This window comes from Schistocerca piceifrons, chromosome 7 (genome assembly GCF_021461385.2).
Source record: "Schistocerca piceifrons isolate TAMUIC-IGC-003096 chromosome 7, iqSchPice1.1, whole genome shotgun sequence".
NCBI classification, from domain to species: domain Eukaryota; kingdom Metazoa; phylum Arthropoda; class Insecta; order Orthoptera; family Acrididae; genus Schistocerca; species Schistocerca piceifrons.
This window is the reverse complement of record NC_060144.1, coordinates 272,494,747-272,509,706: the sequence shown is the minus strand read 5'-3', so window position 1 is coordinate 272,509,706 and position 14,960 is coordinate 272,494,747. Positions and strand designations below refer to the sequence as shown.

Genomic DNA, 14,960 nt, shown 5'->3' with positions numbered 1-14,960 from the left:
AAGAATTTCTGCACTCTTGTCATTTTGTGTTATATATAACACCAAGTCTTTCACCCATGATGATTTTTTCAGAAAAGTTTTGTCCATTATCTGCATTTCAATCAAGTCGCACCAGGCATCCATGTATCATTGTTCTTGTCATGGAGGCAAAGCATAAGGGACAATCTCTGAAAATGCTTTTCTCTTCTTCAAAACATTCAGGAGTATGTCTTGATTTGAATTAGAGATGTAGCTTCATTGAGATTTGTGACATAATGATGTTGGTGCACTATTTAACACTGCCTGCCCACAGCCGAGTGGTCAAATGCACATATATTGTTTATAGTTACTGCCACCATAGTTACCGCACTGATATTGCTTGTACAGCAGGAATAAAATCAGTCTCTGACCTTTTTGGACAGATGGTTTATTACCCATTTCTTAGAGTACACATTGAAAATACAGTAATTTCAAATCAATTGCCAGAACTGTAGCAGAAACTACACTGTGAAGCCAGTAAAATGCACTGTTTCTGAAATAGACATAAGCACTCAGTTTAGTTTTCCTCATACTCTTTTCAGTGTCTGCCTCAAGTCAGAGATAATGCATGTATTTGGTAAACATTTTAGTGCCTGATGAACTGTTATGTGCATACACAGTAAGAAAATCTGAGTTAACAACACAAACCACATAAAAATCTCTTTGTTGGATACTCCTACACATTAACAGATCACAAATTAGCAAGAAAATCAGATTCTTTATTTCAGTAGTTCTGTTTGAAACTGGACAAGAACAGAACACCACTTGTTTATGGGGTGTTATATCCACGACCAACAATATGTATTTAAGAATTGGTAAATGCAAAAATTTTACTCTAGTGAGATAGCGCTCTCTCTCTCTCTCTCTCTCTCTCTCTCTCTCTCTCCCTCCCTCTGTGTGTGTGTGTGTGTGTGTGTGTGTGTGTGTGTGTGTGTTTTGGGGGAGGGGGGAGGGTGCGCACTTTTGGAGGAAGAGGGAGGAGGGAGACTATGTCTTATGTGCTGGTAACCACAACATTAAACAAGATTAAAAAACTGATTACTGGAAAAAAATTTACCTGGATAAATTCCCTCATCATCAGAACCAGTATCAACACTTTTATGGTGAGAGGCAAGTGATCCCCTTTTATCTTCAACAGCTGCAATACCACATTCCACACGATCTAACTCACAGTCCAGTAGGAAAGTCCTAAAGCGACAAGAAACTGAGTGGTATGCAAGAAATCTCAGGTAGTAATCATTGAATTCAAAGGCCAGTGGAAATTGTTTCTGTATCTGAGGAGGGAAAGACAGAATTTTTTATCATATATCAAACAATAATACATTGTTAAGTATATAATGTTCATCATTTACTACAGTCACTTACTTGGTGCACTACATCAAGGAACTGCAAAAATGTGGGTGCAAATCCGCCAGCTTGTGAACTAGCTAACAAGTTGCTTCTATGGCAGAACCTGTGTCCAAAAGCAAGCCATTCTTTCTCAACAAGAACTCTGAAGCCCTCTATTGTTCGATAATGTGGATCAAGGCAAAGTTGAGCAACTGATGATACCTATACAAAGAAGGATTACAAAAGTAGAAATAGACATACAACATTGTTGCACATACTTACAGTGAGAGACAAGCTGCATTAAGAATATGTTGAATGAAAATGTTGAATGAATAGTTGTATAAAATTATTCTAACTGTATTAGATTTGTCTGCAGTTATATCCTTTCTTTCAGGAGTGCTAGTTCTGCAAGGTTTGCAGGAGAGCTTCTGTAAAGTTTGGAAGGTAGGAGGTGAGGTACTGGTGGAAGTAAAGCTGTGAGGACGGGGCGCGAGTCGTCCTTGGGTAACCCAGTTGGTAGAGCACTTGCCCGCAAAAGGCAAAGGTCCCGAGTTCGAGTCTCGGTCCGTCACACAGTTTTAATCTGCCAGGAAGTTTCATATCAGCACACACTCTGCAGCAGAGTGAAAATCTCATTCTGGAAACATCCCCCAGGCTTGGCTAAGCCAAGTCTCTGCAATATCCTTTCTTTCGGGAGTGCTAGTTCTGCAAGGTTCGCAGGAGAGCTTCTGTAAAGTTTGGAAGGTAGGAGGCGAGGTACTGGCAGAAGTAAAGCTGTGAGGACGGGGCATGAGTCGTGCTTGGGTAGCTCAGTTGGTAGAGCACTTGCCCACGAAAGGCAAAGGTCCCGAGTTCGAGTCTCGGTCCGTCACACAGTTTTAATCTGCCAGGAAGTTTGAACTGGAACATGCTTTACAGAAATACAAAGTGGCACCAGGTCAGAATATATAAAGACATGAAACCAAGGAGATGGAGGGGAAACATCACTCCAAACGCTACATTACAAAGAGAGTCACAAATTTTATGACATAATTATACACTAATCAACTTAACACCTTTAGCCACCCCTCTTCTGTGTTCCTATCAGCACTGTCCCAGTTCTTTTTTAACCACCACCACCACCACCACCAAAGAGATTTATTAAAGAGACTTTTCAAACACAAACACACTTTTTGAAGGGCTTGATTATGCCTGTGCTAGTATTATTACACTTCTCTTGCATCTTGAGAAGTTTCTGCACTTGATTCATCATAAAAACCTATTAAATGTGTCTTTCACTGCTAATTCTTCTCAACTAAATTCAAACACCTGAACATTATAGTGGCTCTATACAGGTTGCCAATCATAATTGTTTAGGATATGTTCTACAGTTACTTTGTCATTCAACCTACCTGCGTGTTCTTAGCATCAGTGTGGGATCTCTTTGCCATCTGCTGACAAGCTAGCATAGCAAACATTTTAGATTAGGCTTTACCGTGGCTGTTATTGGCATTAAATGAAACAACAAGTTTACTGTTACCAGTCACTGTTTATTTATCTCCATGACTCATTTCAAAGGTTTAAATTCCATCATCAGGTGGATTTACATTTGTTAGAATGACATTTGTGTGTGTGTTGTGTTCCAATTTTTTGGAGGAACTTGTGGTATTGTAGTGGTCACAGGTTCCTTTCACTGTCTTAACACATCCAATGTATACTGTCATAATTTGTAAACAAATATGGTGTCTGGAAACTATTATATGCAAGGCATAATATAATGTATGCATCAAATATAAATCCACATGATGATGGAGGTTTAAACCTTTGAAATGTGTCATGGAGATAAATAAACAGAGACTGGTAACTGTAAACTTCTTGTTTCATTAAAAGATAACATAAATCTGAATGGTGCATCATTTGTCATAATTCAATGCATAAATCTTGTAAACTGTTATTCCTTGCTCATACTGTGTAAGCTTTTGGCTCCTCTGCTTTGCAAGACTTACAAACGTACCTTCCATTCATTTGTTGCCATGGCAAAGGAATGCAATATGGTACTTTAACCCCAATGTACAATAGTCTACTAAGGATTATGATATTTGTATGTCAAAGCACAGCATTTGCATCTAAAAATTTTGTTTGTATTTGATATCTCCTATTAATAGAAGGTTTCATTACTGTCTTTGATAATTTTACTCTGCCTTATAAAACACACTGTTAAATTTTAGTTACTGACCTGAGCTGTGATGTCTGAACCATCCTCCAAACAAATCATAACAGATGACCCCTGCACATCCAAGAGATCAACAACAGCACCAGCTAACTGCATTATATTCTGCAACTGCAGCAACCATTCTGAAGATTCTATAAGTCTGTAACAATAAATAGACTATGAGCACAGGAATCAGTTTTCACTGTCTCGATCTTTTTTATATACTTGTATAAATGACTTTAGACAGGATGTGTATCAAAAAGAAAAGAAATATATACACAAGGATTGCAACATATCAAAGAAATGAGTCCTATTTGCAATTTAGGTCATAGTTGTAGTCTACATGATTCTCATTAGAATGAATGCTTCCTGTGTAAGGATATTCATTAGCAAGGCATAAGATGTCACTTACACTTAAGCATATGACTAAAGTCGGGTTGCAACAGTTTTAAAGAAAATCAATACAACAACAGAAAATACAGTGTGTTCAGTAATATGGTCCATTGATAATTTTGACACAATACTGTGAAGAGGTCAGTAACACTATGAGATGCATCATGACTGGGGACAAAACACGGTTTATATCACCCTCCAAGAAAAGAAGCCAATGCTTTGGAAATAATATGATGTACTGTTAGTTGAAGTTTTCTGGAGCAATTATCAATGCCAGCACCTACTGCGACAAACTGTCCTGCACAATCAGACATAAACAATGTGGGCATGACGAGACTTGGATGTTCTCCAGTCACTGGATCTTGCTTTCCACACTTACATTTTATAAACAGTAGTAGTTCATGTCAGAACTGACAACAAAATAGTGCATATTTACAATATGTTTTGTTTTATTATGCTAGACTCATTATCAAGCTCCGTTTGAATCATTTTCTCACAATTATAGTTTGGAAAGAAATAGCAGAGAATGAAAATGGAAATATGATCTAACTTTACACAGAGATGATGATAATTTGAATACTACGATATTATAAAAAGGAAAAGACTGTCACACAATAAGCTTTCAGCCAACAAGGCCTTTGTAAAAAATAGACTACACACACACGCGCGCGCGATCACAGTCTCTGGCAGCTGAACCCAGACTACGAACAGCAGTGCATGATAGCACAGGCAACTGGATGGGGGTAAGGAAGATGCTGGGGCAGAAGGGGGAGTTATAGCAGGGTATGGTTGGAGGACAGTAAAGTGCTGCATTGGGAGCATGCATGGACGAGGTGGGGATAGCGTAGAACAGCTAGGTGCAGTTGGGAAGTTAGACGGAGGGCGGGGGAGAGGAGGGGATAGTGGAAAAGGTGAGGAGTAAAAAGACTGGTTGCATTGGTGAAATAGAGGGCTGTGTAGTGCTGGAATGGGAACGGCAAAGGAGCCAGATGGATAAGGACAATGACTAACAAAGGTTGAAGCCAGGAGGGTTACAAGAATGTGAGATATTTTGCAGGGAAAGTTCCCAACTGGGCAATTCATAAAAGCTGGTGTTGGTGAAATGGATCTAGATGACACAGGCTGTGAAGCAGTCACTGAAATGAAGAACGTCTTATTGGGTGGCATGCTCAGCAACAGGGTAGTCCAAATTGTTTTTTGGCCACACTTTGTTGGTGGCCATTCATGCAAAAATACAGCTTTTTCACAGGCAGCTCTACCTTTTATGGGTTAGGTAATGTTTGTGACCAGACTGGAGTAGGTGGTGGTGGTGGTGGTGGTGGTGGTGGTGGTGGTGGAAGGATGTATGGGGCAGATCTTGCATCTAGGTCAGTTACAGGGATATAAGCCATGAGGCACGGAATTGGGTGTTGTGTAGGTACAGATGAGGATGTTACGTAGGTTCAGTGGGCAGCAGAATACCACTGTGGGAAAGAGGGAGAGGGAAGGATAGTGGATAGAACATTTCTCATTTCAGGGCACAATGAGAGGTATTTAGTTGGTACAGTCCTGGGTGGTACTGAGTCATGAGGGGAATGCTCATCTGTGGCTCAACAGTGAGACTTTGTGAGGTAGTAGATGACTGGAAAGATAAGACATGGAAGATATGTTTTTGTACAAGGTTCAGAGGGTAATTACAGTCTGTGAAGGTCTCACTAGGACCCTCTGAGTATTTTGAGCGGGACCATTCATTGCTGCAGACGCAACAGCCACAGGTAGTTAAACTGTACAGAAGGAACTTAGTATGGAATGGGTGTCAGCTGTCAAAGTGGGGGTACTACTGGTGCCTGTGAAAAAAGCTGCCTTTTTGCATGAATGGCCACAGACAAGGTGTGGCCAAAAAACAACTGGTCCACCCTGTTACTGTGCATGCCACCGCCCGCCGAGCGCTATGAATTTGCATTTGGTGCATGTTAGGTCATATGCTGCTGCCTGGCAAATGTAGCTAACAAATTAAATTTTTCTTTAACCTTTGAAAGAGAATGCTATCATCAATCTCAAGAAAATAAATCTCTCGAACTCGCTCACCAGCAAAAGAGCCACAATGAAATATTCACAGAATTTCTGTATCTCGTAAACGGTTTCATATGTCACAACCATATTTCAGCAAATGGCAGTAAGCAAGGAGGAGAGTATTTGCCAACATGATTAATAGGAAAACTTCCATACCTAGTATGATATTCAAGTGACTATAAATTTTTTCAATGAGACAAAGTAAGCACCGTTGATAGCTGGTGAAAGAAGAATTGCTGTGGGCTTGTAACAATTTATGACAAGAAGTTAAGTTTATTTTTATACTGAGAACGGGCATTTTCATAAACTACTGAGTTGTCTTTCCATCAGTTACTTTTTTTATGATTCTGTCAGAATTTAAACTGCATTAGAATATTAGTGAGATTAATATTTATAATCTCTTCTTTTTTTGGCAAAAGAAGCAGATTTGAATGTGGCAACAAAGGAACTTACGTATTACTCATAACTGATAATGTCTCTCCGAGAAAAAATAATGAGAATAAGAAGTCTGGCAAAAATAAATCACTACCTCTGCTGAAGTTTTAATGGAATCCCTTACCCTAGAGTGCTTTCAATACTGAATAATGTGAACTGACACTTGCAAAAAAATAAAAAATAATAAAAATGTATCTAATGATGAGAGAAATGTGAAAACATTTAAATTTGCAAAATCCAATCAACTACCCATCAAGGTGCAAACAGATGTGTGTGATGAAAAAGTACAAACCTTCATTCAGTGTAGGGATAGGAAAAAAAGAGATGGTATAATATGTACTGTTAATTGTGTTCATATTTTGTAGATTACTGAGATATAAAAATAAAATCCGTTGATGAGTTTTAATCCATAACATCATTAATAATGCACTGGGGTATAGGATTCTGCTGAAATTTCAACAACAGTAGCTATTTATTTTCACCGGATTTCTTATTCCCTTTATTTTTCTTCAGAGAGACATCACTAGTGACGAGTTACGAGTAATATGTATACCCCTTGTTGCCATGCTCAAATCTGCTTCTTCTGCCAAAACAGAGCAGAGTTTCTAAATATTCATCTCACTAACATTCAAATGCAGTTTAAATTGTGACAGAATCATAAAACTGCAAGTGATGAAAAGACAAGTCAATAGTTTATGAAAATGCCCATTCCCAGTATAAAAATAAACTGTAATTCCTTCACATACATTGTTCCAAACCCACAGCAATTATTCTTTCATCAGCTATCTATTGTGTTTAAATATTATATTATTTTATTGAAGAAAAAAAAAAAAAAAAAAAACTGTAGCCACTTGAATATCACACTAGATATGGAAGAACCTCGTATAAACCACATGGCGAAACACTCTGCTCTTTGGGTACTATCATTTGCTACAATCTTGCTTCAATATCTGAAACTGTTTACAAGATACAAGGGATTTTGTGAATATTTCACTTTGTCTTCTTTGATGGTGTGTGACCACACGATGATCCATTTTCTTGAGATTAGTGATGGACACTATTCTTCAAAGTTTAAAGAAAAATTTAATATATTAGCTACATTTCACAGGCAGCAATATATGACCTAACACATGCCAAACGTAACTTCATAAAAATCTCTATTTTTCACGGCAAACTTCTCAAAATTCTTGCAGTAGTTTACTTAATCCTGAAATATCACAAAAAACATGATCATTAAATTATGTGCAGTTCATCTTGAAGCTGACAAATGAAGGTGTCAGATGTGTGAGAATCAATACTTTTTACCAAATTTCTTTCCAATTATTTGGAAAAGGGTGCACATCAGACAGCAGGCGTGTGATGTTCGGTTGGGTCTCGAGGATTAACTACCATTGTCTGAGAGTTCCAAACCTGTAGCCTGTGATGTCAGACGTCAAAACAGGCTTCCCGATTGGCCAATGCTGGTAGCATTCAGGGACCTTTACTAGGCCTAATAAGAACAACAGCACTGAAGCTACCACAAAAAATATGCACAGCTCTGTGCAGGGCACCCAGCTAGCAGATGACAGAGCCAGCAAGTGAGCCATCGCATGCACCAGAAAGTAAGCTTGCAGCGAATCTTACTCTGTGCGAGATGGGCTTAGGGTGTGCTGATGAGGAGAGAGGGAATATTCTTCCTCTTGGTAGATGCCTTTTGGGAACAGCTTGCTAGTATCTAGGCAAGGTATAAGTGATTTCACTAGTTCCTAGCTTCCTGATACTTTAAGTGATTCAAGACTTTGAAATCTTGGATCTTACATTCCCTTTTTGCGATGTGGCAGGTATCTTGATCGAGGTGAGTGATCCTCATCACAATAGGTACAATAAGGCAATTGTACATAGGAATGTAGGGGCACCCTCATGTGGTGGCCATCCACAATCTCCACAGACAGGTTCATTTGTACAACTCGATGATGTGGTGAAATTTCACACATTTTGAACGACTCATGGCAAGTGGTACACACTGTCGTACATCACACTAGTAAACCATAATCTTAACTTTATCCACTAGTAAGTCACCCCAAAACCTAAGATAAATTTCCAGTCTCTACTTTAAACCACCGTTGGATCCAACTGATAAAATGGATATTACATCATTCCAAAATTAACACTTAATTCCTCACATGTTTGAAGTATAAGGTGCTTGTGGAAAATTATATCTTTGGTTACCATGAGGGATAATTGCGACTAGGAGTCACCGAGCTAGTCACACCTTAACAAATCCTATGACTAAGCAGGCGAGGTTGTTTTAATCGGTACAGATCTGCTCCACAAGTTAGCTCAATATACTTCTCTTTGATATTCTCCTCAAAAGATAAAGTCTTAGCAATTCTGGAACATTCACTGTCATTCAAGGTAAAGAATAGAGACTGAAGCACATATCTCTTTTCTTGTTTGAATGGACAGTTCTCATTTCAATTTGTACCTTATGGGGGCATCATACTTTTATTATATCATTGTGTGTTGAAGTAAGCGAGCGAGTGAGTTAGTTAGTTAGTTAGTTCCACAAAATGCTTGATGAGACATTGGGGTCATATGGCCATTAGCATGTTTCAGCTTAGTTCTCTTCATTGCTGCTGGTCCACCACAGTTTTTCCCACTCCAACCGGGTGCTCTCCCTATGGTTGTAACTTCACCTAAACAATGAGCACCTGGTATAGATGTCATTGCTTGGAATACCCATGTCCTAAATAAGATAGACACATACTCCTTGGCATTCATGACCTGCACTACTGAAAAAAAAAAAACAGCAGTGAAGTGGAGGTAAACTCTGGTAATGGGGGGCTATTTGTAAGTAAAGCAAAAGAGGTGGAAGATTTAACAAAAATGTAAAATTGAGTAACCGAAAGCAGAGACTAGAGGAATGGCCATATGGACATTGAACAAAACATCTGTTGAAGGTTAATCCAAAGGGAAAAATAATCAGAGAATATATACCCGGGCCGCTGAAACATGTCACTTCAAGGTCACTCCCCAAGCGCCGTAGAGTTGGTAGTATAACTAATAAACAAGTGAGGAACGGGAGGCGCCACGTCTACTGAACCAATAACAACACCGAACAAATTCCGGTTCCGGCGTCGACGCAACCACGTTGCCGGCTTCCGTGTAAACATTGTATGTTAGAGCGCGAACGCCTGCTGTTGTTGTTGTTACCGCCTCGACTACGGTTTTGGTTAGTTAAACAATGTCTCCAAAATGATGTCACTCACCAAGCGACAATCCGTTGCAACATGGAGTGCCATTAAATAGTCAGGCTTTGGAATTACTACGGAGGATGCTTGAGTTTTACGAGCAAGAAAAAGAATTTGTTTCTGTTCATGGGCATGCATCGATTCCTGTTGATAAAGTTTTAGAGCGTACCTCGAAAACTCTAGGACTCGGTGAAAGAACAGTTATAAGGAAAGGGGTGCTACTTCAAGACTTACAAGACAGTGAAATAAACAGTGTGGACAAAAGCCCTACTGGAAGAAACAGTATGTTTTTAAGCAACCTCGTCCTATTACAGATGTTGACTCTTTCCAATCCGATGCAATTCGTCGGCAAATATATGGATACTATAAAAGGAAAGAATAATCCACAATATTGAAGTTGCTAAATTTCTTTAAAAGAAAGTGAACTTTTCTCAGGGGGGAAAACATCACTTATGATGATATTAAAAAGTATGGGCTTCCATTTTAAAAAGTTAGATGGACAAAAACTGTTACTAGAAAAAGCTCATGTCGTTGCAGCTCGTACTATTTTCTTACACAAAATTATAGGAAAGGACATATACTCAGTCATACGGTTAGACGAAACCTGGGTCAACGCTGGAGAATCAGTTAAGAAATGCTGGACAGATGATACTCCAAATAGCAGCAGTCATCAGCCAACAGGAAGAGGATCACGATTAGTTGTGGCCCATGCAGGATCTTCAAATGGCTTTGTGCCAGAACGACTTCTAGTTTTTCAATCGGGCGGGGGGGGGGGAGGGGGGGGGGGGCTCGTGACTATGATGAGGATATGGACCACCCACGGTTTCTACAGTGGTTAAAAAATTTGTTGCTCCAGTTTAGTGTTAGTGTTCTGACAGTTTCTGTGATGGACAATGCACTGTACCATTCCTTGATTTTAGATAAAGCTCCCACCACTAGTGACCGTAATGAAACTATGGAGCAGTGGTTGCGGGCAAGAGATATTGCTGCGGACATGAGCATGACAAAACTGCTGTTATACTCACTCGTGAATCAAAAGCCTGTGACGCCTAAATACGTTATAGATGAAATTGCCAGCGAACATTGTCACTTGGTAATTAGGCCACCACCTTGTCACTGTCATTTTAATCCAATTTAATTGGTTTGGAGTGAAGTCAAAGCATACATTAGAAGTAACAACAAGACTTGTACTATAACAGAAATGCAAAGTGCAAAGACTGCTACATAAAGGTTTTGCTACGGTAGACGCTACCTCATGGAGGAAAAAAGTAGACCATGTTGCTAAACTGATAGAGAAGCACAGACTATAGATGGCGTTATAAATGAAAACGAACATTTAACGATTTCTCTTAGTGATGATGTGTGTGTAGGCAAAACCGCTGCATCTGTTGACCATAGAGTCATACAAGTGTACCCTTTCTGAACCCAGAAAAGCATCAAGGATGGCCAGAATAGACAGCAATAAACCTTGCAGTCTACAGTGCCTTTTGATCCAAAGGATAGGTCGAGACAGACCTGAGGATGGGGTACACACCATGAGGGCATATGCAATTGGTCCCTGACAAAAGGTGAACAGAAACATTGGGTCACTGCTGTGAGAGCTGGATCTCCCTACCAGGAGAAAAGAAATAGTAGTTTGGATGCTCAGGGGAGTGGCGAAGGCATGTCACGTAGCTGAGCAGCAGTTGTTGGTGCCTGATCTGTAATGGTATAGCTCCGCCTCCCTGAGTAGACTGTTCACAGGATCAGGTCCAGCATCTGCAATGCTGAAGGCGATGCCGAGACGTATGCCAGCATCCGATAATCAAGACGGGACAGGCTCAGAGCTTTGTAGATGGGATCAGAGCCACAAAAGTGCAAAGTAATCTTTGCTCCAGCTGGTGTTACTGATGCAGCAAAAGGTATTAAGATGTAAGCACCACATCTGTTTAAGTTGGCGAAGTTAGGGAAACGATGACACTGAAGACCAATCCAGGAAAGCAATAAGATTCCATCACATTGAGCAACTAGTCATCAACGTAGAGTTCTAGTTATGGATGAACAGTATAACAGAAGTGCATGATGTATGCCTCAGCGGCTGAAAACTAGGAGCCATGGGTAAGGCACAGGACTGTCCCTTTCATACAGCACACTGCAGTTGGCATTCAGCGACAATCACAGTGTAACTCCACAGCTGCAGCCAGATTAGAAAAAGGGGCACACTTAATAAGACTCCTGTGGGACACCATTCTCTTGTATATCGAGGATACTGAGCGAAGCATCACCTTGGACCCTGAAAGTACAGTGTGACAAGAAGTTCTGCACAAAAATCGGTTTGGGCTCCGCAGACCCCACTTACAGAGGGTAAGGATGTGATTACACCATGTGGTGTCATACACGTTCTGCGACTCTAAGAAGACAGTTCTAGTGTAGTGACACCGGGCGGAAGCTGACCAGATTGCAGACTCCAGGTAGACCTAACTATCATCATTAGAATGGTCTTGGCAAAAACTGCCCTGGGACAGAACCAAAACGCCCCAAGACCAAAGTACCAACACAGCTCTCAGCTGACCATATATATGAGCAACTCGCATGTAAAATTACTGAGACTAATTGAGTGATAGCTATCCATCTCAAACGGATGTTTACCTGGGTTCAGTATGGGATAATCATGCTTTCTTATCATCAAGGTGGGAACTCAACCTCATTCAAGATATAGTTGAAAATGACAAGGAGCTGACATTGGCAATCCGCTGATAGGTGTTTGAGCACTCGGCTGTGGATGCAGTCTGGACCTGGAGCTGTGTCAGGGCAAAGGGCTAGCAGCAGAATGGAGCATTATAGGACTCTAGGTGACATGTGTAGATTAAAACTGAAGAAACTGCAAAAAGGTGGGAATTTAAGGAGATGGGACCTGGATAAACTGACTAAACCAGAGGTTGTACAGTGTTTCAGGGAGAGCATAAGGGAACAATTGACAGGAATGGGGGAAAGAAATGCAGTAGAAGAAGAATGGGTAGCTTTGAGGGATGAAGTAGTGAAGGCAGCAGAGAATCAAGTAGGTAAAAAGACAAGGGGTAGTAGAAATCCTTGGGTAACAGAAGAAATATTGAATTTAATTGATGAAAGGAGAAAATATAAAAAATGTAGTAAATGAAGCAGGCAAAAAGGAATACAAACGTCTCAAAAATGAGATCGACAGAAGAGCAAAATGGCTAAGCAGGGATGGATAGAGGACAAATGTAAGGATGGAGATGCTTATCTCACTAGGGGTAAGATAGATACTGCCTACAGGAAAATTAAAGAGAACTTTGGAGAAAAGAGAACCACTTGCATGAATATCAAGAGCTCAGATGAAGACCCAGTTCTAAGCAAAGAGGGGAAAGCATAAAGGTGGAAGGAATATATAGAGGGTCTATACAAGGGTGATGTACTTGAGGGCAATATTATGGAAATGGAAGAGGATTTAGATGAAGATGAAATGAGAGATACGATACTGCGTGAAGAGTTTGACAGAGCACTGAAAGACCTGAGTCGAAACAAGGCCTCAGGAGTAGACAACATTCCATTAGAACTAATGACGGCCTTGGGAGAGCCAGTCCTGACAAAACTCTACCATCTGGTGAGCAAGATGTATGAAACAGGCGAAACACCCTCAGACTTAAAGAAGAATATAATAATTCCAATCCCAAAGAAAGCAGGTGCTGACAGATGTGAAAATTACCGAACAATCAGTTTAATAAGTCACGGATGCAAAACACTTACGCGAATTCTTTACAGACGAATGGAAACACTGGTAGAAGCCGACCTCGGGGAAGATCAGTTTGGTTTCCGTAGAAATATAGGGACACATGAGGCAAGACTGACCCTACGACTCATCTTAGAAGCTAGATTAAGGAAAGGCAAACCTAAGTTTCTAGCATTCGTAAACTTAGAGAAAGCTTTTGACAATGTTGACTGGAATACTCTCTTTCAAATTCTAAAGGTGGCAGGGGTAAAATACAGGGAGAGAAAGGCTATTTACAATTTGTACAGAAACCAGAGGGCAGTTATAAGAGTCGAGGGGCATGAAAGGGAAGCAGCGGTTGGGAAGGGAGTGAGACAGGGTTGTAGCCTCTCCCCGATGTTATTCAATCTGTATATTGAGCAAGCAGTAAAGGAAACAAAAGAAAAATTCGGAGTAGGTATTAAAGTCCATGGAGAAGAAATAAAAACGTTGACGTTTGCCAATGACATTGTAATTCTGTCAGAGACAGCAAAGGACTTGGAAGAGCTGTTGAACGGAATGGACAGTGTCTTGAAAGGAGGATATAGGATGAACATCAACAACAGCAAAACGAGGATAATGGAATGTAGTCAAATTAAGTCAGGTGATGCTGAGGGAATTAGATTAAGAAATGAGACACTTAAAGTAGTAAAGGAGTTTTGCTATTTGGGGAGCAAAATAACTGATGATGGTCGAAGTAGAGAGGATATAAAATGTATACTGGCAATGGCAAGGAAAGCGTCTCTGAAGAAGAGAAATTTGTTAACATCGAGTATAGATGTAAGTGTCAGGAAGTCGTTTCTGAAAGCATTTGTATGGAGTGTGGCCATGTATGGAAGTGAAACGTGGACGATAAATAGTTTGGACAAGAAGAGAATAGAAGCTTTCGAAATGTGGTGCTACAGAAGAATGCTGAAGATTAGATGGATAGATCACATAACTAATGAGGAGGTATTGAATAGAATTGGGGAGAAGAGGTGTTTGTGGCACAACTTGACAAGAAGAAGGGACCGGTTGGTAGGACATATTCTGAGGCATCAAGGGATCACAAATTTAGTACTGGAGGGCAGCGTGGAGGGTAAAAATCGTAGAGGGAGACCAAGAGATCAATACACTAAGCAGATTCAGAAGGATGTAGGTTGCAGTAAGTACTGGGAGATGAAGAAGCTTGCACAGGATAGAGTAGCATGAAGAGCTGCAGCAAACCAGTCTCAGGACTTAAGACAACAACAACAACAACAACAACAACAACAACAGGTGACATGTAGTGAACATCGGAACCTCCACCATCTTTGAGGTCATTTACATCTACAGCGATACTTTACAACCCATCTTACCACACATGGCAGAAGGTACCCTGTACCACCACTAGTCATTTCCTTTATTGTTCCTTCTTCTCCTTGTATTATTTTTATGTTCCCAAGGGTTCGTCAGCCCTTCTTTCAGGGACACAGGAAGAACGTGAAGCCCTACAACCAGAAACCTATGACTCCTTCAGCCACTGCCAGATATGCTGTTGAAGATCAGCAGAATCCTGGGAGGGCAGTGTCCCAAGGGACCCCTTCCT

At 40.4% G+C, this 14,960-nt stretch overlaps 1 protein-coding gene across 2 annotated transcripts in view; it reads right to left on the bottom strand.

The window, feature by feature from the left end:
• LOC124804707 (myotubularin-related protein 13) overlaps nt 1–14,960 on the bottom strand; it is a 216,491-nt gene that overhangs the window by 45,269 nt on the left and 156,262 nt on the right. For both annotated transcript variants that reach the window (XM_047264966.1, XM_047264967.1), the window contains 3 exons: nt 3,563–3,698; nt 1,384–1,569; nt 1,076–1,292 (listed from right to left, as the gene is read on the bottom strand). In XM_047264966.1, the coding sequence (XP_047120922.1) occupies nt 1,076–1,292; nt 1,384–1,569; nt 3,563–3,698 (539 nt within the window). The remainder of the gene's footprint in view (nt 1–1,075; nt 1,293–1,383; nt 1,570–3,562; nt 3,699–14,960) is intronic.